General features: G+C 41.1%; 2 protein-coding genes across 5 annotated transcripts in view; one reads left to right on the top strand and one right to left on the bottom strand.

Annotated features, from left to right (window-relative positions):
• Positions 1-24,206, top strand: part of macrod2 (mono-ADP ribosylhydrolase 2) — a 661,627-nt gene that overhangs the window by 321,437 nt on the left and 315,984 nt on the right. The window lies entirely within an intron of this gene.
• LOC307141718 (uncharacterized protein) lies at positions 10,638-15,529 on the bottom strand. The gene is made up of 2 exons (XM_079842115.1): positions 14,165-15,529; positions 10,638-10,856 (listed from the first exon to the last, which is right to left on the bottom strand). The coding sequence occupies exons 1-2, from the start codon at positions 15,269-15,271 to the stop codon at positions 10,854-10,856; spliced, it is 1,110 nt and encodes a 369-aa protein (XP_079698241.1). The 5' UTR covers positions 15,272-15,529; the 3' UTR covers positions 10,638-10,853.

Raw genomic sequence — 24,206 nt, 5'->3', positions numbered from 1 at the left:
GCCTTTAGTGTGGCTCAGACAAAGTGGTTCACAGCCATTTAAGGAACTATACAGCTTCTCTGCATGGGAAGTTGTAAGCCAACCAATTTGCTAGCATTGTCATTAGGAAGCATGGGGAAAATAGCTCAAGGCTGATTATTTGATCTTCAGAGAGGTCGACATTGATTGTTTGCAGCAGAAAAGAGAAGCAAATGATTTTACCACTCTCTCTGATAACCGAGGGCGTCAGTTCACCACCCACATCAATGCTTTAGCCATTGCTTGACAAATTCACTCTTGTAAAGAATATGGAAAAACAACTGATATATACATCTCTGGAAAAAAATAAAGAGACCCTTGACCCTTAACATTGAGAAATCCGTATTAAAAGCCATTTTAATTCGTGAAGGTGTATTTGCAACTAGGGATGCACCGGTTGACAGGCCAAAAATCGGAACCGGACGGTTTTTGCTTCTAGCGTGCAATCGGCAACCGGCCGGTTTTCTTTGTATTTTTCTGCCGATTTATCCGGAAGTGCGCCCGCGTGCACATACGCCTATATTGCAATCATTCGCGAACATGTCACTTGTGTGTTACAAATGGAAACTGGAGAACTGAGGGAAGAGACTAGATACGCTGAAGGGAATGAAGAGCCGCTTTCCTGCGCGAGCTGAAGTTGCGCGAGCTTACCTCTCTGCCCTGCACAAGCGCAGATAGTGAGCGTTTGTTCAGCTCAGCTTCTCACGTGTTGGATCGGATGAGAACGAAACAGACTAACTTGTGACAGCCTAAAGCCTTTTTGTAGCCTAAAGAAGAACATGCATGCACTTTTGAAATGAAATACTATCAGTTCTGTAGCCTAGGATGATCATTTTTATTTGGTAACACTTTAGAATAATGGTCATTAGTTAATATTAGTTAACTACATTAGTTAACATTAACTAATAATGAACTGCACTTATAAAGCGTTTATTAATCTTTGTTAATGTTAATTTCAACATTTACTAATGCATTATTAAAATCTTGTTAACATTAGTTAATGCACTGTGAACTAACATGAACAAACCATGAACAGCTGTATTTATATTAACTAACGTTAACAAAGATTAACAAATACAGTAACAAATGTACTGCTCATGGTTAGTTCATGTTAGTTAATACATTAACTAATGTTAACTAATGACCATTATTCTAAAGTGTTACCTTTTTATTTTACCTTAAAATTACATTGACTTAATTTGATTTAAAAAGCACCTGCTGTAGTATCTTAGTTTTTTTCGTTGCACTAAACATTATTTGATTTAACATTTTGGAACAAATATATACTTTGGTTTTATTTAATTTCACTGGTAAAGACTTTAAAGACCTTTTTTTCTTTACATTTAAGTAACATCTTTGTTTGGATTGCAGAATATGCAGTTGTTGCCTTTAATTTCACCTTTCAGCCTTTAAATTTCCAATTCAATTTCCTGTTAATTTCAGATTGCGGACTTGTTTTCATTAGCCAAAAGCCAATTTAGCCTGTTAAATACCAAATAAACATCTTGTTCATGTATACTTTCATTCTTTTATTGTGTAAAAAAAAAAAAAAAACGGAAATCGGTATTGGAATCGGCCAGTTTTCTTGAAAAAATTCGGTATCGGAATCGGCCATGTAAAATTATGATCGGTGCATCACTATTTGCAACAATAGTTAGTCATCTTTCTGTTTCTCTGAGGAGTAGCTGAAAAAAAAGGTTCTTGGTACCTTAAAACTAATCTCAGATTCACACTTGCTTTTCAGACTTTAATAGAGTATGTCTATTCTCTTCTCTCTCCTGTGTAACCTTCAGTTTCTATGCACAATAGTTGGACTTCATCAAACTATGGCTGAGATTACACTTGGCATTAACATGTGATCACCCTGGTCCAAAGAAGCAGATCGGTCAATATCAGTTAATCAGGACATGGCACGTTTACATTTGTTCACACCGAGAGGCCTCTGTATCTAGATAAGTGATCGGATTTCTGTTTTACGCACAACATTTAAATTAGGTCTGTAATAGGACTTTATCACGGACGTGTTTGGAAGGCAGAACCTTCAAGTTTAATTTATTTGTCAAAACTGCATCCGTCATTATATTTTTGAACAGCACTTATATGACATCGACTTGTGAATGCAAATACGACGGCTCTATTGTGTCTACGTACAGTGCGATCTGATCACAATGTGTCCTCAATTACGTCTGGACCAGGACACACGGTTCGGATAATATTCCAATCACAAATGCATTTACACTTGTCTTTTCAATGTGTATGTGGGCAAAATCTGGATATAGGTTGCATGTTCCAAGTGTAAATGCAGCCTAGCAGCTGGTAATATAATTTAGTTTTATTCGAGACTCTTTAAAAGTTTTACACCTCAAAATCACCACTTTAGTCAGAACAACATAAAAGTAGAGCTTTAAAATTAGCATATTAAAATGGAAGTTTGGATCCTCTTGAATTTATGGTCAAATTATATACTTCCATTTGTTTAATTTAATAATACTGGCTGTATTTTTGGAAAATGTAAAAAGTACAATAAAAAAAGGTATGTCCAACATCACGATTGGTGGTGAAGAACTGTTGTGAGGTGCTTCTTTTGTCTTTTCTTTTGCCACTGTGTCTATTGTTAAGTTTAATGGTCAGTTTTAGATTAAGGGCTTTTATTTACTTTGAGTCAGCGAGACACTGATAGGATGAGCTAATGACCGGAAATCCTGTCCAACTGCACCTTCACTCAATTATCGGTTTGTTGTCATGAATATTGAGTAATGTAAAAAAAAAACAAAAAAAAGTTTCTTGTCCATGTAAGCTGTACAATAGGCAATTAAAAGCAAAACTGTGAAATTAAAGTTTATGTTATGTCAGTCAAACACTAGCTGTTTTTTTATGTACTGTATAGTGTTTCATACTGACAAGATTTCTCTTTGTTTTATCATGTAAAGCGGTTATAAAAGTAAAATATTACCATTGCACAGTTTTGCATAGATTGCATACCTTGTATCAAAAGATTAAATCATGCATGATTGAGAATATGTTTATAAGTTTGTATCAGACGATCAGTAAATAGATAGAGAACACAACGCCTGGGGCTTAGACTATATGTAGCATGATGTGTGTGGAAATATGGGAAGTCAGCCCAAAATACTGAGTTTGAAGTCGACTCACATGAGGCCATAATGAAATAAATTGACTACATGAACAAATGCAATTACAACAACCAGATGTGCTCGCATGCAATTAGACAATTATGCAAGGTGAGCTTCTGTTTGATTCTGTCAGGCACATATTGTTCCACTCCATCCCTCCTGACGGTTTTCCGTGCCCTTGTTCACTTACAATAATGTGTCAGCTGCTCTAAAGCAGTAAAGTAAACAGTGTCATCAGGATAATCATCTAATATTTAGTGCTGAGAAGTCAGCATTTTCCATCAGAGGAATACATTACATTTTTAATAAAATAATAATATATATATATACACTCTAAAAAAAAAAGGTTCTATATGGCACCAAAAATGGTTCTTTGTCGTAATCATAGAGGAACCACTTTTGGTGCTATATAGCACCATATCTTAACATGTTCTGTATGGTAGTAGTACTAAATAGAACCTCTGAAGAACCGCTGAAGCACCAAAATTGGTGCCATATAGCACTTAAAAAGGTTCCCCTATGATTACAAGCCAAGAACCATTTCTGGTGCCATATAACTTTTTTTTTTTTTTTACAGTGTATATATATATATATATAATATTTAAAAATAATATTTTAAAATAATAATAATAATAAATAATAATAATATTTTTTTATATAATATATGAAAAAATAAAAACACTATTTTAACTTGCAATAATTATTTTTTTAATCAAATAGCCAATTGCACAGATACTTCTTTCAAAAACATGAAGAAAAAAAATCATACTTACCCCCAAACCCTTGAATGGTAGTTTTTATTTTTTATTATTTTATTTTATTATAATAAATGTAATTTTTATCTATGTATTCATTTATTTATTTATTTATTTATTTTTTTACATAGAACTTGTACCACCTCAAATAAACTGGTAGGGGTGTTTCAATTGAGTAAAACATTAATTATCGAACCTTCTGTGGCTGTTGTTCTGAATGCAGAGAAAGCTTTTAAAAAGCGTCCTCTTTTTATTTTTTTATTTTATTTTTTATTATTTATTTATTTTTTGGGATGTCATTCTTTAGTATCTATGTTGCATAACACATCGTGACAAACAACATAATCCAGCACCATGTGTTGTTCACCTGAGTGACATTGACAGTCAGGGGTTAGTGTTTGCAGCTTATGTAAATATCATAAATCTATGAGCATCTTCAAATGTTTGAGCACTGAACATTGTGTGCAGCCTCTGTATCTCCTCTCTACAGTAGAGCAGTAGAGTTACATTAACACTTACTTTGTATATGCAAACAGCAGTGCTCTGTATTCATACTTTTAGAAGTCTGAGGCTGTCATGGAGCATGCAAAACACAAATATCCTTTTAACTACATTGAGACCCGAGTATGAAGCATATGAGTCTCTCTCTCTGTCTCTCTCTCTCTCTCTCTCTGTCTCTCTCTCTCTCTGTCTCTCTCTCTCTCTCTCTCTCTCTCTCTCTCTCTCTCTCTCCCCCTCCCTCCCTCTCTCCTTCCCTCTGATATCTGCAGCCACCACATGCTTGTATTTTGCTGTTTTTCTCTTCTAGAAAAACATTATTCCTTTGAAAAGTGGCAATCCCTTTTTATGGCCGTATTCCTCCTTCAGCGGCGCGACGGAGCTTTTGTGCGTCGATAAGAGTTCGTGACTGAATTGTTCTTTGATCTGCCCCTAGTGGAGCAGGAACTCTTGAAGGTTTAGCAGCGAGATGCTAATGTCGGGCTCGAGCGTGCTGATATCACCCCCCAGGCCTGTTTTACAGTACAAAGACAGTCTCAGCCTTAATGCTGCCTGCTAGAGAATTCTGTTGACAAGGTTTTGGTTCTTTTTTTTCTTTTTCTTTTTACTTCCCTAAGTGGAGGTTTAAATGTAGCAAGCACATCATATGCAAAATGTATGCAAAGTAATACTACCAAATTGAAGGGGGTTTAGATGCCTTCAGAAGCAGACAGTGGGAACCTGTATAATTCTGTGCTCAAAACAGACTCCGGACTTAGAAAAAGACAAAACTCTGCTGGGAAATTACTGTACACTTACATTAATTAATGCAACTTTCCGAATAATAAAACATTCAGGAAATAACTGGCTGTAGAACTAGCTGATGCTTGGGTAAAGTGGAAAAGGGGCAATCTAATTGCTAAGTCTTGCATGAAGTAATAGCACCACAACCAATCGTTTAAAAGATGGTAATGAAGCATATATTGTGTGCAAGTATCTGTTGCCATTAGCTTTGGATTTAGTTACAGAATTTACTCTTCGCCGGGAGTTTGATTGACAAATGATCTGACCAATCATAGTACCAAATCCACCATTTTGTCCGATAAACAAACCAGACAGGAGAGTTAATAGATTAATGTTGGTGGACTGCAACTTGACAAATGGTGTGTATTGACGTCTTTCCACAGTTGAAACAACATACCTTCTGATGTTCATTAATTTTTATTTTATGCTATAACTAGTAGGAAGAGATGATCAGTTCACATGCTGCTTCAACAGAGCCACAAAACAGGATATATTGTTTGAATCTCTTAAAATAAATTGAAAGCTGAGACTTTGTTTCATATCAAAAGTAACCTCCTTTTTCTAATCTGTCGGCGCCTCTCTGCCCGCAATGTATTTTTCACTGCGTGAGAACATGATGTGTGGCGTGAGAGCACAAGGGTCAATTGGGATCAAATGTGAGCAAATTGGTTCTAACAAGGTACATTTTCACAATTAAGGAATCTGAGTTTGAAATAATGTGGAAAAAATACTTTTTTTCCCCCAAGCTACAGAAACCTACATGTTATTGATTCAATCTGAAACTGTGCTTGCATTTTAAGGTCTTTTCTTTTGACCTTTCCAGTCTCAGGAAAGCAAAGGGCACGTCATATTTACTAAGGTATGGATTGGTTCTTGGGAAAATAATTTCGGAATTCAGGAAAGACCTCCTTTTTTAGCCCATAGCGGTGGGAATTGTGTTCTTTGTCTTTTGGGTCACTTCAGAGATGAGAGTTTGAGTCCTGGAATGTTGACATTGCAGTAAAGCTCGTGGTGTATTTGTGTCTGCTGTTGTTACTTATTTTGTCATCTGGGCCTTATTCTAGTCCTTTTAAATCCCAAGAACTGATCTTTTAGTCTATGTTTTTTCAGTTGATGTATGAACAAAATTTTGTTGAGCCTCCCAGAAGGTATGCTGAAAGACACAGTACAACTCATGCAATCACTTAATCAGTGTTTCAACCGCGGAAAACATCAATACAACATATTGTTAACTGCACTGTATGTCACGTAATGTCACATTTACCTCTGAAAAACCATTCAATGACCATAAAATTGTTAGTCAGCTAGAAAAAAGGAACTTTAGAGAGGTTGAACTAGAGATGAACTTTAGCATTTTGCTAAATAAATGTATTATATTACATATTACATATTCATTAAATGTTTTACTTTACCTTTTCTTCAATATTTAATGTATGTGTGAATAATCATGAAAACAAATCAGAATACAATCAAATCGCAAGCTTGTGAATCAAAATCAAATTGTGAAATTGATCAACCCATACCAATTCCCATGAGCTGAATATTTTACTGTGGCTTCAACAAGTATTTGGACACATAAGTCACACTTAAAATGTATGACTTATTCCCCCAGTTTCAGAGACAATTTTTAGCCTAGTCCCAGACTAAAATGCATGTTTGAGCGGTTTTAACTGAAAGCGACTTTCACTGACATACCTTAAAATATGTCAGTGCCATTTTTTGTCACAAGATACACACCAGTAATGTTTTTTTTCTTCTTCTTTTTCTAAGGCATGTTTATAAAAGCTACTCAAATGTCCTAATTGAACTAAGGCCTAATCCTGGGCGCTGTCTGTGAAACCAGGCCATTATGTCTTTGCAATAGATGATAAAGTATAAAACCAAGTGGCATTTATTTGATCTAAAAAGTTTGGTTTAATATGATAAAACAATATATATATTTGTGTAAATGTAAGCCAACAGTATTTAGATTGGTAGTTAGTTGACTGAACTGAACTGAAGTTGTGTTGTGGACTTTATACATCATCTAAAAGCCACATTGACACCTTTTAATTAAAGTCATTGTAATAATAGCTCATAAATGCTTCTTAGAAAAGCTTTTGCTTTATTTGTTTCCAGATGCCACTTGTTTTGATTGTTTGTATTTAATGCAATGACATTTTTAAGTGTAACTGAAATATCCAAATACACCTTGGGCCACTGCATATTCACATTTATGTACAGTATTTACCACATGGATAAGGAACTGTTGTTGGATTCATGGGATATAACCCCTGGGGCCAGTTGCATAAACTTGAGCCCCGTTTCCACCAAAATTACCCAAAACAATTTGTCCCAGGAACTCTTTTCCCTCCAGACCTGCTGCTTTCTGCATTTCCATCACGGTCTAAAGTACCATGAAGATTAGTCCGGTGACGTAGAACTGTGTGCGACTTTCCAGAGCCCACTGGATTTCGTCCTCCGCAAATAAACTTAATAAAGTCTGAGCCTCGTCGTTGGTCCATCGGTTGTATTTTTTTAAACTCCATTGTTGATTTGAATAGCAAACGACTCTTACTGCACACACCGCAACAGACTTTTAGGTTGAAATTAAATGCTGCGTGAGCTCAACTAATCAGCATGTTCAGCACTCAAGTCCCACCCCTGAAAGTTCCTGAACTTTGAAAAAGTACTACCTCGCAAGCAGGGCCGTTTTGAGGGGGAAATCTTTACCCAGAACTTTATTTAGACCCCAGTTCCTGCGGTTGAAACACACAGAGTACCACCCCAAAGTCCCTAGTTCCTGGGGAAAGTTCCCGCGGTGGAAACGCAGCTTTAGTCACTATGTTAAGACTGTCTTATGCCTGGTACACATTGTACGATTTTGGGCTGTCCATATTCTCCACTTTCGCTTCTTCCTCTTTTTTTTTTTCCCCAAAAAATGCGATGGCTAACTTTTAAGACTAGTCTAGGCAGTTTATGCAACCGGACACTGTTTTCTTTACCTTATATGCCCATTGACCTTCTCTTGACTTAATATGTTGTTCATAATATTCTGAAGGCAGGCAGAGATGTTCCCTTCAGAGAGAAAAATAAGAAACGCATCATCATACTACTATAAAGTAATTTGGTTGTTCTGCTGCCCATGATTGTCAGTGTGAAAGCTTTACTTGCAAAAATCTAACCATCTGTTGTTGAAACGTGTACAAAACTGGACCTTGGACCGAAAACACAAGCTGTTATCCAGCCAATTATGATAGTACTGGTGGAGCAAAGAATGTAGAAATATCTCTTGTATTGGGCTGATAGCATGATATAAAGTTCAGGGTATATATCCGATAAGCGCAGGCTAGTTCATGCAAATTATATGTGAAATCTACACTTGTTTCATGTGTTACTTGTTGAAAGGTTTTATAAATATAATGGTACACTTGAATCTCTCCTTCTTTACAATACAAAACATTTTGAATGTCACAAATATTATATAAAATGGTTACAATGCCCTCAAGCTGTCTTTCTCATCTTCCCATCCACTGGACTATAACAGTAGCAGGGGGATCCAGAGTTCTTGATCCAGAGAGATGAGTCCCACGTCACGTATTGACAACTCTGAGTCAATAAATCAATTGTACAGCTCCAGTCTTCTTCTGGGTAGTTGGTGTTCTTTTCTCGTTTCTTCTTTCTCCGGTCTGTCAGTCCCAGGAATCACTCTTGCGACTAGAACAAGTTGATGTTCCAGTGTGAATCTTCATTAAGTGGTTTTCCTATTAGAAGGACTTTACTGACTGACTCGCGTGAATCTGGTTTCCATATGAGCAATCTCAAAGATTCTCATGGGGAATTTTTCATTTTATAAAAGCTCTTAACAAACTAAACTGTTTGTCTAAATGTAAAAACGTATCAGATACATACATCAATAGTTTAGTGGAGCAAGACGGCTAACTCTTGATATGACTTCAGGGTATGAGAGTAGCAAGTATAGATTTTGAATCAGCTTGTTGGAGACAGATGTAGTTCAGTGTGGTCTTATCACATCTGCTGTCTCAAAAAAACCTCCAATTACAGCAGCATCTTCCGTACTTTCAATAAGTTTTCAGCCTTGTTGGGAAAGGCTCATTCATGGGCCTGGCAGAAATAAACGCCTGTTGCCCTTTAATTCGTAAGTGTTTCTCCATTGGGTATAGGACCAAAGTGCTTTGATCATTTCTTTCCTCCCTGCTCTCTTTTCCTCAAAATTACTTTCTGTAACCATGCCAAGACAAACCAATCAATAGTTCAGCTACTGAAGTTCAAGGTGGCTCAGTTTCAGTACCTCTCGACTTATCACCCCTGGAGATCATTTCCTTTGTCCATTTTTAAAGGGCAAGTGTTTTGAGCCACCAAAGTCTCAGAGCCACATAATAAGGAGGACATCAGTGTTCCACTTTTCCAGCTTTTTTTCGAGATCAGTGATCATCCCTGCCACATTGTGCTTTTTTCCCCCCACAAATTCCTTTTATATATGATTCAGTTCAATTGTCGGTGACCACTAGTGAGAATGTTGCCATTTTTGCATTGTCTAATTTAATACAAAATGAGCACTAAGTTTTTCTTTGTATTTTTTTTTGCGTACCGAGTCCGACCACTGATCTATATAAATGCCTGGATTGCTCATGTCATTCAAAGTAAAGCCATTGCATATTGATATTCTCTAATCCCTAGTATTCCCTCACATTCTATTGAATTAATAGGAAATCATCTGAAGTTAATGAGAAAACAAATCAGCGTTTTTATATCTGAAGTCTCCAAATGTTGCAAATGTCCTAAACAAATAGTTATTTGTTTAAAGTTGGCCATTTCTCCTGCTTATTAAAAGTTAAGTTCTTCTCCATTATAGTAGTGAATATCAGATCAGCTGACGGACGAGACACCTCAGCATTTATATTACAAATGTCACAATGATACTTCTGAAATCTGAATACAGATTTATGCTTTGTAAGGCACGCACATACAGCTTTTTATTAATTTAAACGTTGGTTAAATGAATAATAAGATTAGCGTCATGAAGCTTTATGTACAAGCGTTTATACTGTTGCGCCGAGTAAGTGGATGTATGGTAAAAAAATGTAATATAATGTAGTGTAATTTAGTAATAGGGGATTATATGTATTGTAATATTTAATGTATATTCAAATACATTTCTGTTAATAATCCCAGATATGTGTTCATGCTTAATATTTACTGCATAATTATGTACATAAAGAAATACATTTTGTGTTAGTTCAGTTACCTGTGTCGGCGGTGTGCAGTAGACACACCCCATACAATTTTTTTAATAAAATCACTTATCCTGACATTAAACATTACAGAAAACGTTCAAAGTATCAATTGATGTATGTATATATTTCAAAACTATTCTTGTGTGACGGAAACGCTGCAAATCGGGTTGTAGAGGTTCGGGTAAGGAAGGCAAGGAAGAGGACACAGGGGTCGGCTGAACTACTGACGTTTTTATTAATAAACTCAAGGTCGTTTCGTGTTCGCACTAGAGTGCACTTTTAACTCATAACATTCGTTGTCAACTCATAACATCCGTCGTCAACACTTCCGGGTTGCGTCCATCCGGGAACTCAATGCACGTCAGTAGTTCCTCCTCTCTCTCTCCGTCCTCCGTTTCTCCATGGCTCTTATACTCTCCCCGCGCCCATTACTGGAATGAGAGACAGGTGTAGGTGGTTTGTGTCTAACCCACTCACTTACCGCTCGTCTCCCGCCTTTCTCTCCTGCTGCAAACCTCGCTGAACCACGCCCCCTCTGCCACATACCCCCACCGCCCGTCTCAGGCCGGGGAGCCATCCGGCCTGCGGCCCCCCCCCCATTCCTGGAGAGGAAGTCAGCCACCGCCATCTGAACACCCGGCCTGTGGATCACCTTGAACTTAAATGGCTGAAGAGCTAGATACCAACGGGTGATCCGCGCGTTGGTATCCTTCATGCGGTGGAGCCACTGCAGCGGGGCATGGTCCGAACAGAGGGTGAACTCCCGCCCCAGGAGATAATAGCGGAGGGTGAGAACGGCCCACCTGATCGCCAGGCACTCTTTCTCAATGGTGCTGTACTTAGCCTCTCTCTTAGAGAGCTTGCGGCTAATGTACAGCACCGGCCGCTCCCCCCCCTCCATCTCCTGGGACAGGACCGCGCCCAACCCCCTGTCCGACGCGTCGGTCTGCAACAAAAAAGGGAGAGAAAAGTCAGGAGAGTGTAATAACGGCCCGCCACATAGAGCAGCCTTTACCTGAGTGAAGGCCTGCTGACACAGCTCCGTCCATTGGACCGTATCTGGCACCTCCTTTTTAGTAAGGTCAGTCAGAGGGCTAGTGAGGTCCGAATAATTGGGAATAAAGCGTCTGTAATATCCCGCCAGCCCCAGGAACTGCCTTACCTCCTTTTTGGTCTTGGGGCGCGGGCAGGTCGCAATCGCAGCAGTCTTATCAATTTGGGGACGCACCTGTCCATGCCCCAAGTGGAAGCCCAGATACCTCACTTCCACACGCCCAATCGCACACTTCTTTGGATTGGCCGTGAGCCCCGCCCCTCTCAGCGACCTCAGGACGGCCCTCAAATGCTGCATATGCCGCTGCCAATCATTACTAAAAATGATGATATCATCTAGATAGGCAGCCGCATATGCCGCATGGGGCCGTAGAATCCGGTCCATGAGACGCTGAAAAGTGGCGGGTGCCCCGAACAATCCAAAAGGAAGGGTGACAAATTGGTGTAACCCAAACGGCGTTGTGAAAGCAGTCTTTTCTTTGGACAATGGAGACAAGGGGATCTGCCAATAGCCCTTTGTTAAGTCCAATGTCGAATAAAAACGAGCCGTGCCTAGCCGATCTAACAGCTCGTCAACCCGAGGCATTGGATACGCGTCGAATTTCGACACAGCATTCACCTTGCGGTAATCTACGCAGAACCGGACGGAGCCGTCTGTTTTCGGAACTAAAACTATCGGGCTGGCCCAGTCACTGTTAGATTCCTCGATTACTCCCATGTCTAACATCGCGCTCAATTCGTCCTGAACCACCTTTTTTTTATGTTCAGGTAAACGATACGGCCGACTGCGAACTACCACGCCCGGCTCGGTCTCAATGTGGTGCTGAATGAGGTTCGTACGGCCCGGTAGAGGCGAAAACACGTCGGCGAACTCCGCCTGCAATGTTGTTAAATCAATGAGTTGGGCCGGTGAGAGGTGATCTCCCCCTGGGGCCAGAGCGAAGGATTGCGGTTTGATGTTCGCCTCTGGGCCGAGATCATCCTCTCCGCTAACCACCGACGCCAACATCACTGATTCGGCCTCATTCCATTTTTTTAGGAGATTGAGGTGATATACTTGACGCGCCCCTCCTCTATCGGACCGTATAACCTCATAATCAAGATCCCCGACTTGTCGTGCGACCTCAAACGGCCCCTGCCACTTAGCCATTAATTTAGAGCTAGACGTTGGGAGTAATACGAGTACTTTCTCTCCCGGTGAAAATTTGCGCAGCCTCGTTCCCCTGTTATACAGCCGGCTTTGGCGATCCTGGGCTTGTAACAAATTCTCCCGTGATAGCCGCCCCAACGTGTGGAGTTTTGTTCTCAAGTCCAGCACATATTGAATTTCGTTTTTGCCTTGAGAAGGTCCCTCCTCCCAAGCCTCTCGCAGGACATCCAGTACCCCTCGGGGCTGGCGTCCATAGAGGAGCTCAAAGGGGGAAAACCCCGTGGAGGCTTGTGGGACTTCCCGCACAGCGAATAAGAGGGGTTCTAACCACTTGTCCCAATTTTTGGCGTCATCCTGCACGAACTTCCGGATCATGGATTTAAGCGTGCGATTAAAGCGTTCGACCAAACCGTCTGTTTGTGGGTGATAGACGCTAGTTCGAATCGATTTAACGCCCAATAACCCGTACAGTTCGCGTAACGTCCGTGACATAAACGCCGTGCCTTGATCGGTGAGGATTTCCTTTGGAACCCCCACCCGGGAGATAAGACGGAATAGCGCGTCCGCAACACTCTTCGCTGAAATGGTGCGGAGGGCTATTGCCTCCGGATACCGCGTTGCATAGTCCACTATGACTAATGCAAAGCGGTGTCCTCGTGCGGATCGCTCTAATGGCCCGATGAGGTCCATCGCAATTCTCTCGAAGGGGACCTGCATTAATGGAAGGGGGCGCAAAGGCGCTTTTGGGGCGGCCAGGGGATTCACTAACTGACATTCCGGACACGCCGCGCACCACCTGCGCACATTGTCATGAATGCCTGGCCAGAAAAATCGGGTCATGAGACGATTCAGTGTAGCCGCCTGTCCCAAATGTCCCGCCATAGGATTCGTATGAGCCGCGTGGAAAAGCATTTCCCTGCGGCTCTTCGGAACTAATAATTGGGTCGTATCTATTTTTGTCTGAGCGTCTTGGGTCACTCGATACAACCGATCTTTTATAATGGCAAAATACGGATAGGAGAGCGGGCGAGCGGGTGGGAGAGCCTGGCCATCGATGGAACGGACCTGCTGAAATGCGTGTTTTAGCGTCTCATCCTGGGACTGCTCCAGAGGAAAGTCATCCCGGTCCGAGAGAATTAGTCTCTCGATCCCGGTCGGTTCCTCTGAGGCAGCAGCCCTGGGTCCTGGCTCAGTCTCACCCAGCTGGACTCGCGCCCCCTCCTCCCGTGCCTTTTTTCCCCAAGAAGCATCCACCCTTAAAGCCCCCAATAAAACCGGAAAAGCGGGCCAATTCGTCCCCAAAATTAGTGGATGCCGGAGGTGGGGACTAACCGCCACCTCAACTCTATGCTTTTTCCCCCGAAACTGAATAGAGATTGGGACCACCGGATATTCCACCACATCCCCGTGCACACACCGCACCTTAACCACGCGGCTTGTATCCAATGCCCCCGATTGAATCAGGCTTTGATGGATGGAGGTTTGGTTGCAACCTGAATCCACCAAGGCCTGATAAGTACCCCCCTCGATACTCACAGGTATTTGGTACTCGCCCGCCTGACCGGGGGTGACCTGGGGACCGTCCGGGACCCGGACCATCAGCCCCACCTCCATCACCGGGCACCGATCGATAAAATGGTCCGGGTCGCCGCAACGCCAACAGGCCAGCCCAGACCTACCCGCCGCTCCGGTGGCGGGGAGTGGGCTGGAGACTGGGCGCGGAGAGAGCGGAGCAACGGAAGGACTGTCGCCTCCGCCCGTCGTAGGCCCCGCCCCCCTAGGCGGGAACCTGGAGGACCCGAAGTAACCTTGTCCCCGGCTCCGGGGCGGGGCCCGAGGAGGTACTGGTGGTCTCGACCTAGGCAGAGGGACAGGGCGAGAGAGAGAGGGGGAGGGAAGAGAGAGAGGGAGAGAGTTAGTGGTGGTAATGTCGCCGACCCCTGGGCACGCCACCATGTGGTCCTCCGCCAGATCGATGGCCGAGTCCAGCGACGTGGGTCGGTGGCACTGAACCCATTCGGCCGTCTTCTTGGGCAGCCGAGCGATGAACTGTTCGAGTACCACCAGATCGATAACTTGGTCCACGTCGCTTTCCTCGGCCCGGAGCCATTTGCGGCACGAGTCCCGGAGCTGTTGGGCCAACGCGAAGGGCCGGCTCGCATCGCCCCTGTCCAGAGACCGGAAGTGCTGGCGGTGTTGTTCGGGCGAGCGGCCGACCCGCTGGACAATGGCCCGCTTCAGATCGTCGAAAACGAGGAGGTTCGCGACGGGAAGTTGGTGGGCAGCCACCTGAGCTTCTCCAGACAATAACGGAATTAGGCGCATCGGCCATTGCTCACGGGGCCACCGGCCGGCTTCCGCGGATCTTTGGAACAGTTCCAGGAAGACCTCCGGGTCATCTTGCGGTCCCATCTTGTGCAGCGGGACAGTCAGCGGGACGGTGGACTGCTCGGTGGCTCCGTCGCGAACCTCCGTCCAGCTCCGGAACGTCTCGCGGTCCTCCTGCTGGGCTTGGATGATCGCCTGGAAGCGGCGTTCTTGATCCGCACGCAGGTCCAGCAGGGCTTGATGTTGTTCGCGATGTAGGACCGCGAGGGACGTGATGACATCCGCAAATGGCGAAGAGGACGGTTGTGCCTGCATGGCGGCGGCGTGGGTCCTTCTTCCTCCCGGGTTTCGGCACCAGTGTAGAGGTTCGGGTAAGGAAGGCAAGGAAGAGGACACAGGGGTCGGCTGAACTACTGACGTTTTTATTAATAAACTCAAGGTCGTTTCGTGTTCGCACTAGAGTGCACTTTTAACTCATAACATTCGTTGTCAACTCATAACATCCGTCGTCAACACTTCCGGGTTGCGTCCATCCGGGAACTCAATGCACGTCAGTAGTTCCTCCTCTCTCTCTCCGTCCTCCGTTTCTCCATGGCTCTTATACTCTCCCCGCGCCCATTACTGGAATGAGAGACAGGTGTAGGTGGTTTGTGTCTAACCCACTCACTTACCGCTCGTCTCCCGCCTTTCTCTCCTGCTGCAAACCTCGCTGAACCACGCCCCCTCTGCCACACGGGTGATTTTAGGTCATTGTTTTGGCTGTAAGTCAAGGATGCCCTCTGTTAAGGAATTGTAAGATGGCCAATTGAACACTTCCAGTGGCTTCACTACCTGCTGGTAGTTTAGAACGTAATGAGCAATCCAGTCATTTATATAGATCAGTGGTACAGACAGCAACGGTGTCAAAACGATCCCCATTCACACGGATGCACGGAAACGTCTAAAAACACTGTATTATGCTGCCAAGCCAGTAGTTGGCGATGTCACTTTGTAAAGACACACTACGCTCCTACAGACTGAACACGTAATATGCTTGCGCGTCACATCACCGTTTTCACAAATTCATGTGTTTGTAGTTCACACAGAGATGATAACATTATTGTTTACAAAAACTTGCACTTTAAACCATTTTTAAAAGTTTGCATTTTCAGCCCCCCAAAACACAGCTGTCATGTAAATGAACGGCCAAAACACAGTTGTTTAGTTTTTAGTTGAAAATGGTGTCGTGTAAAAGGCCCCTAAGACTCAGTATTTGGTATGTCCCTCCAGCAGCAGTTTCACAGGGTTGTGCAAAACTTGCTGATCAATGAGAATTTGTTCAAATGCATCTTCTTGAAGATCTATTGACTTCAGTAGGTTTGAAATGGTTAGTGTATATGTATATATTTTTGTATAAATCTTGATTAATTTAAATATATTTACTGGAATAAAATAAAATACATTTATTTTATTTGTTTTAAATCCTATACCTCTAAGTTCTAAATCGTTTTCCCCCCCCAGAATTTATGAAGTTTAAATAAAATGATAAAAGCAGATTTTCAGTGTAGTCTCAGACTTCTGGACCCCACTGTATATTTTGTGTTTGATTAGTTTCTTCATTTTCAGTGTTCATTTGGGGATATTGCCGGGTGGTTAATGAAATGCCTGCAGGCTTGGAGTTCATTGAGATCACATGCTGCTGAAGGTGCCCAGTGTGAGAGACAGATGGAGAGATCTGGATGTGACATCTCCATCAAAGATGAGAGCAGAGAAGCAGAACGTAGTTCCTTTACTCGCATACAAGTCACATGTATTACAGCTAATGTAGTACGATAAAAAGTCTAACTTGTTTATTCATTTATGAATGTGTAAAGTGTCCTCTTCTCATTATGAGAGTGTAATATGTATAATAATTTTAGAATTATTACACAGACAAATACTCCTTACAAAAATAAAATCTCCAGTGTTGTTTCCAGCAGAATAATGGAAGGAGTGAAAGGGGAAAACAGATGTTGATTGCACCTCATTTTTTATTTTCAATTACATATTTGACTTTCAAATAAATATGAAGCAGTGGGTGAAGTCCTGTGGGGGCTGGTAGTTGTTGGTAGCTCTCAAATGAGAACAACAATTATTCTTGGTTTGAGAAAAGGAAAAATAAAATATAAAATTCAGTGAATTCTGAGTTACAACAGTGCATTGTGACTAGATGCGTGCATAAATAAGGGTGTTTTAGTGTGTGGGGATTTTCTAGAGCTTTCCGGTTGGATTTGCCTCAATTTACACTGTTTTTTTTACCCTCCACAATGAAGAGGATCCAAATCTAGTGGAGCTGATGTCAGACCATGTTCTCAGCTGCTCTCTCCCATGGGTCGCTCAATCATGAGTCTTCGACCTATCAGTCACTCTGCGGGGGAAACTCCAGGCAGTTTCCTGTGCTCAGCCACATGGAAGAGATTGGTCTAAAGCTATTACACTGACATAATTGATCCCTCAATGTGGGCTTTATTAACCCGTAGATGAGTGAAGATCTATAAACATTTTCTACCTCTTGCCTCTGCTACTGTAAGAAGTCATAATAGTATTGCCTAATTCCTCATCTCAATGTCCTGTCTGTTCCTGCATGAGAGAGGTCAATGTATAGGAGCACGTTCTTTGAAATAAACAGATGGGTTTAATAACATGAGCACAGATCATTATCTTCCTCTTGCTGACTGTTAAATCTACTGGAAGCAATGGAGGATGTCCACAGCAAATGTTCCTCTATGGACAAATCTACATTACTGATCGTCCCAGTGGACCCAGGAGGTGGGTTCAGCCGTTGTAAATTTACAATAACAATGATCTCCTAAGAGGTCACCATTGAGAGACAAGATGGAGGCCTCATGGTGGAAGCAGCGCATGGCTGCAGGAGAAGCGAGAGGTTATTGATTACTGATCCCTGCCGTTCAGTTGTTCCTCATTGACCTCATGGAGCGGGACAATAGGGGTGGTATGGACTGGGGAAGTCATCCTTTCTCTGGCCATGTCAGGAGTCAGAAGGGGGTAACCTTTTGCTTGGTCTTTGCTTTTGATCCGATGAGGATGTACTGGTCAGCATGACTCTATTCATGGGCAAATTGTCTAGTCATTTTACCAGTCTAACATATGTCATCATGTTGGGAAGGATTGCTTTCCTCTCATTGTTGCATTTTTTCCCCCCTTTGCTCGGTACAATCCTCACAGCAGCTGTGGTACTTTCACGCACATGTCGGAAGATTCCTTTCCCCTAGTGACACTATAAGGGAAGGAGACAAATCACTCAGTCAAATCATAATGCTTAGTATGGCACCTGTGGGATCTGAAGTCCTGCCTTTCAGTTAAAAGAGCCAGTGGCCTTTTTGATTTTTACATTTTTTTTCCTCCTAAATAGCCTTTTCACTTTCACTCCATAACGTGCATACAAATTGACCAGCCAGTTGTTTTTTTCCTCCCAATTTTAATGATATGATGTGAAAAAAAGCAGCAACAGGGATTTTAACATCTATTTCTATTTGCTTAAATAAACAAACTGTTTATCTTTCTCTCTCTCTCTCTCTCTCTCTCACACTCTCTCACACTCACACACTCACACACACACACACACACACACACACACACACACACACACACACACGCACACACACGCATGCATACATATGGTTTATGCAAAATGTATTATACTCACAAACAGATACAAATTTTTCCTTGTTGTGTGTGTAGATTTTTTAAACCTCAGTTTGCCATTGAACACAATCTATTTACATACTAATGAATTTATATTCTTTACCATCAAGTATCCGCTCTATGTTAAATTAAGAAGCTTTTATTAGGTCGCTGATAGGACTGGAGTCTTAATCTTCTGTGAGTAGTGGACTCAACATATATATAAATAAATACTATTCATTTCTTTAGGGATAAAACTTAATAATGAGGAAAAAGGTGTGTCTCTGTATAAAAAGCTGTGAGCATGTCCTTGTATGGATGGAGTTGTATGAAGAAGAAACCCCCCTCCCCAAATGACTGAGGCAAAATTGCCAGAGGATGTTATGGTTAGTTTAAATGAGTTCTCAGAAGTTAATCCTGCAGTCTTTCTCAAATGTGTTTCTGTATACATCTGGGATTGTTGTAATGATTTCAGGGAGTAGTTCGGACTCCGCTGTCTTGACTTTCCTGCTCAACATTTGGTCTTATATTTCACCCCACATTCACTCCACTCGTAGGAAATACCTAAACTTATTAAACGTGTTATTAGTCAGAATCCTTAAGGAGTGAGGCCAGACGTCTTTAGGTGTGTTACAGATCTTGTGTTTAAAGGGAGTATCACATGAAAAAGCACTGCTTACTGTGCTTTAAAGGAATGTTCTGAGTTCAGTACAAGCTCAGTACGACAGCTTTTTTTAATTAATTAATTAATTTATTTATTTATGTATTAAATAAAAATCCTGGTTACAAAAAGGTTTAAATTTTTGTTAAATCACCTACATGAATTTGATGATTATTGAAATTATATGAAATGATATATGAAATTATTCATCACCAACATAACTCCTGTGGTTGAATTTACCTTTGTTATTTTTTTTTCTTTATCAGCTTTGTGATACAGTATTTATATTGTTTTTTTATGCTTATTAAAAAGAGGTCTGACATAATGTTGCACAGTTAAGATTAGTAACATTTAAGTGCAGGTTTTGTAAATAAAGTCTTGAGTATTTTACTATCGGTTGTGCTGCCCTGTAACTTCCATTGTAAGTACTTTTAAAACCAACTGACATTATGCCACACATGTTGCTGAGAGAGCTTCGCTGCTATTAAACCTGCAGCATTCCTTTGAAGTGCATGTGTTTGCGCTATTACAGCAGTTATTAAACCATATGTCCTTTTCTTTAGACTTGAATAATGGCTACAGTAGCCTCCTTAGGCATTTTACTTCATGTGTACTTCTGTTGTGCTGTGCTTGTCAGATTCGCTGCCTCCACCCTCCTGCTTTTCAACATGAATAAGTAAAGGCCTATTAGCAAAGTGCATGTATTGCTCGGCTCCATTTCTCTAACCCCTGATCGATACATGCTCTGCTGGGCTCGCTCACCATATTGGTAATGTCAAATTCATCAGCTGACTTCAGTAACAGGAGGCTTCTACTGCCTCACAATCATTCGCCTATTTTGGGTGGAAATCTGCACCTGAAGACTTTTGATTATGGTGGGGAATTTCTGTTATGAACCTTTTGAACTTTAACTTTTAAAAATGAATATGCTTGTGTTTTTTTAAAGAACTGTTTCTGTAAAAGGTATAGGCTAATCCAGGCTTCCAGAAATATTATTTGTTCAAGCTCAGCTACTTAAACTTAATCGATGCTTAAAAGCTTTGTTTTTTATTCATTAAATAATACATATATATAATGATAATGTAGGATTGAAAATAATCAAAGATATTTGAAAATGAACAAAGACATTTGCTTTACTGTTTCAACCCACTCTTTTGGGTTTTAGTCACATGGTCAAGGAAGGGATACAAGAAGGTTGTAACTGTTGCTCTTGGCTCTTTTTCTTTCTCTCTCTTCTTGGTTCACTGGCTCTCTCTTCTTGGGGCCTGCTCTTATTTTCGCCTTTCTTTCTACCTATTGCAATACAATATTATCACACTATGGCAACACTCGCCTACATATTTTGCTATTGTAACTGTGCTTATTTCCGTCGTTGGTATAAGTAGCAGTGGGTGGTAATAGACGATAAATGTACAGTTTTCTACCATCTTGCTAATAATGTTTCTTCAATCATTCTGCAACACTGCAGCCTGAACCACTGTAGGCGACCACCCTTACAATTATAACAGTAATGATAATAAAATACATATATTTATTTTTAAAGGATTAGTTCACTTTAAAATGAAAATTTCCTGATAATTTACTCACCCCCATCTCATCCAAGATGTTTGTGTCTTTGTTTCTTCAGTCATTTAAAAAAAAAAAAAAAAGTTTTTGAGGAAAACATTCCAGGATTTTTCTTCACACAGTGGACCTCAATGGCAACCAAAATGTTGAAGGTCCAAATCAATGCAGTTTCAAAGGGATTCGAAGAGCTTCAAAGGGCTCTGCACGATCCCAGCTGAGGAATAGGGTCTTAGCTAGCGAAACCATCGGTCATATTCAAGAAAAAAAAAAAAACATTTATATACTTTTGAACCTAAATTGCTCCTCTTGCTCTGCTCTGCGACGTGCCACGGATTGTGCAATCACGTCGGAAAGGTCACGTTAGACGTAGGCGGAAGTACCGCCCCAAGCGAACGTGCAAAGACTAATACAAACGCCCTTTACAAAAAACCTCCATCTCCAACTTCAAAATCGTCCGATGTCATTGTATAACCTTTTTTTGCTAAAGGCCGTTTGTATTAGTCTTCGCATGTGTGCTTTGTAAGCACGGGACGGTACTTCTGCCTTCGTCTAATGTGACCTTTCCGACGTGATTTTGCACTCCTTGGCAGTGCAAAATGAGCAATTTAGATTAAAAAGTATATACATTTAAAAACATGTTTTGAAAATGACAGATGGTTTCGCTAGATAAGACCCTATTCCTCAGCTGAGATTGTGCAGAGCCTTTGAAGCCCTCTGAAGCCCTTTGAAACTCCATTGATTTGGACCTTCAACGTTTTGGTTGCCATTGAAGTCCATTGTGTAGAGAAAAAAACAAAAAGCTTATTTTCTTTTCCACTGAAGAAAGAAAGACATGAACATCTTGGATGGCATGGAGGTGAGTAAAATATCAGGAAATTTTCATTTTGAAGTGAACTTTAATTATTTATTTATTAAAAATATTATAATTGCATAGCACCTGGGAACAGGACAAACATTTTCACTTTATTAGATATTGTGATACAAGAAAACTGATATGATTAGGAGTTTATTTTTATGGTTTCTCCCATTGAGACATACTATACAGCATGATGAGGACATTAAAATGTACTGAATAATATGAATGTCACTGGTATTTGCCCATTGATGGTACTTCAAGATGAGAAAGTGATGAGAAACAGCTCATTGAAAACATTTGAATTCAAAAGAGTAAATCTTCATTATGCTTATTTAAGTGGAAAAACGATCCACTCTACATGGCAGTCATGCTTAAAAGGTAGCGTATTATGATTGATCATACAGTGTTTTACACAGTAACACCTTGACCAGAAAACCTTGTAAAATGATCATTACCTGGGTCTTGTGTAGTATAAGAAAGGTTAATCTCAGGGTCATTAGTAATTACCGGTGATAAATGTCCTCACCTCTGAGTTCATTGCACGGTCAGTTCTCTGGGTTATTGTCTGGATTTCTTGTGATATTAGAATACATTTAACTAATGTAATCTGCCATACTGATGGAAATTCTCCATTCAGAGATGGATTAAGATCAATTTCTTGGTCGTAAGCGCAGTGCGGTCCAGGGAAAGTGGAGCGTAAAACCAGCCAAATGTTAATGACTCATTTGTAGGGAAATGGATTTTGCCATTGTGCTTCTACTTTAGAAAACATGACCTTTCATCTGAAATACGTAGCTTTTGGCTTGTCGGCAGCATGTTCCTTCGGTATAAAAATTGTACGGCATTTTTAACTTGACTTGGGCTTATGAGGAGTTCGGAGTGATACAAATGAGGCTTATTTTCCATTGTGTGCTGATTAAGGATAAATACATACTCCAGTGCCCCGTGGGTCATCCACTTTATTGGCCCGTGGGGTCTTGTCATGTTAAGAGCTGGTTTCTTTCTCTCGCTCTCGCTCTCGCAAGCTGAGCATATGTTTCAGGCATAACGTGAAAAGGACCCACCAAGCTAAGGAGAGTCCATAATTGCGGTGTCAATAGGATTGTGTTGCAATGAGACCCCGGGGTTGGAAAGGGATGTGTACCGAGCATCGGGTTTATGAGGACTCAAGCTGGGCAGTTAGAAGAAGAAAGAAACAGAGCTTGGCTCTTCACATCTGCACCGAGCAGCCTCAGTCGCCTAATTCCCTGATTCAACACGAGTACGAGGAGGACGCCGCCGAGAGCGTTTTAAGCAGGACTTACCCAGCTGCCTCTTAATCTGATATCTGTTTTGCAAAAGCTTGTTTCTAAGCAACAGTGATCCTTATGTTCCCGCTGTGCTCATATTCTTTGTTTTGGTAATTGCTTCCCATAGAGCACAACCTAGTATTTGTCTGTCTTTTTGTGCTATTTTTATTAGGTGTAAGGGAAAGGAGAGGCTTGTGTGCTTTTTGCGGTGCAGGAGTTTAATATACACACTAATGTTCAAAAGTTTGGGATCGGTAAGATAAAAAAAAAAAAGAAATGTATCACAAAGGCTGCATTTTTTTTGATAAAAAATGCAGTAACTTAAGTTCAAAGCTGAATTTTCAGCAGCCATCTGTGTCGCATGATCCTTCAGAAATCATTCTAATATGCCGATTCTTATTACTATGTTGAACAGTTGTGTACAATTTTTTGCAGGACTCTTTGATGAATAGAAAGTACAAACGAACAGTATTTATCTGAAATTTGTGATTTGATATGTTGTACAGCCCTACTTTTGATGTATTCGTAAATTCTGTGACGTTTCGCTCGCTATACTGTATACAGTAAGTTTCATGTGTCATACTGGATTCTGTGATTCTGTCTGCATTTTTATTGGAAATCATTTAATCACAAGGCTCTACATCAGGGGTTCTCCACTCTGGCCCTCGATATCCACTTTCCTGCAGAGTTTTGCTCCAACCCGAATCAAACACACCTGAATAAACTAACCGAGCTCTTCAGGATTACTAGAAAGCTATAGGCAGGTGAATTTGATCAAGGTTGGAGATAAACTCTGCAGGAAAATGGACCTCAGGACCAGAGTTGAGAACCCCAACTCTACATGATATTTGCAATATTAAAGAGAGTTAGTTACTGTTAGTTCTGTGTTAGTGTGGATTATTTATTGTTGTGTTATAAAGTTATAACCATTGATAAGAATTGTATGCAGTTAATAGAGGTCCCCTCTCAACACACTATAAGGCACTTCGTGGCCATTGAATAGATGCAGCAATTGTTTCAGCTACGCACTGGTATGGCAGTATTTGAAAAATACATATATTGAACAGTGGGTTTAAGTCTTACTGAATTTGATTATTGTCCCAAAGGCCCAGCAAACATGTTTGCCTCCTAGCCTAATGGTGACTGGGAGTACTGGACATCACTGATACAACTTCAGTAAAGCTCAAATGACGCTCAGTCACCTACCCAAAAAAC

This window comes from Gobio gobio (assembly GCF_949357685.1).
Source record: "Gobio gobio genome assembly, chromosome: 18".
NCBI lineage: Eukaryota > Metazoa > Chordata > Actinopteri > Cypriniformes > Gobionidae > Gobio > Gobio gobio.
The sequence above is the reverse complement of the archived record's forward strand: the minus strand, read 5'-3'. Positions and strand labels throughout refer to the sequence as shown.

What these genes read in the sequence shown, in the direction of transcription:
- LOC307141718 (XM_079842115.1), bottom strand. Translation starts at nt 15,271, where the DNA reads ATGCAGGCACAACCGTCCTCTTCGCCATTTGCGGATGTCATCACGTCC.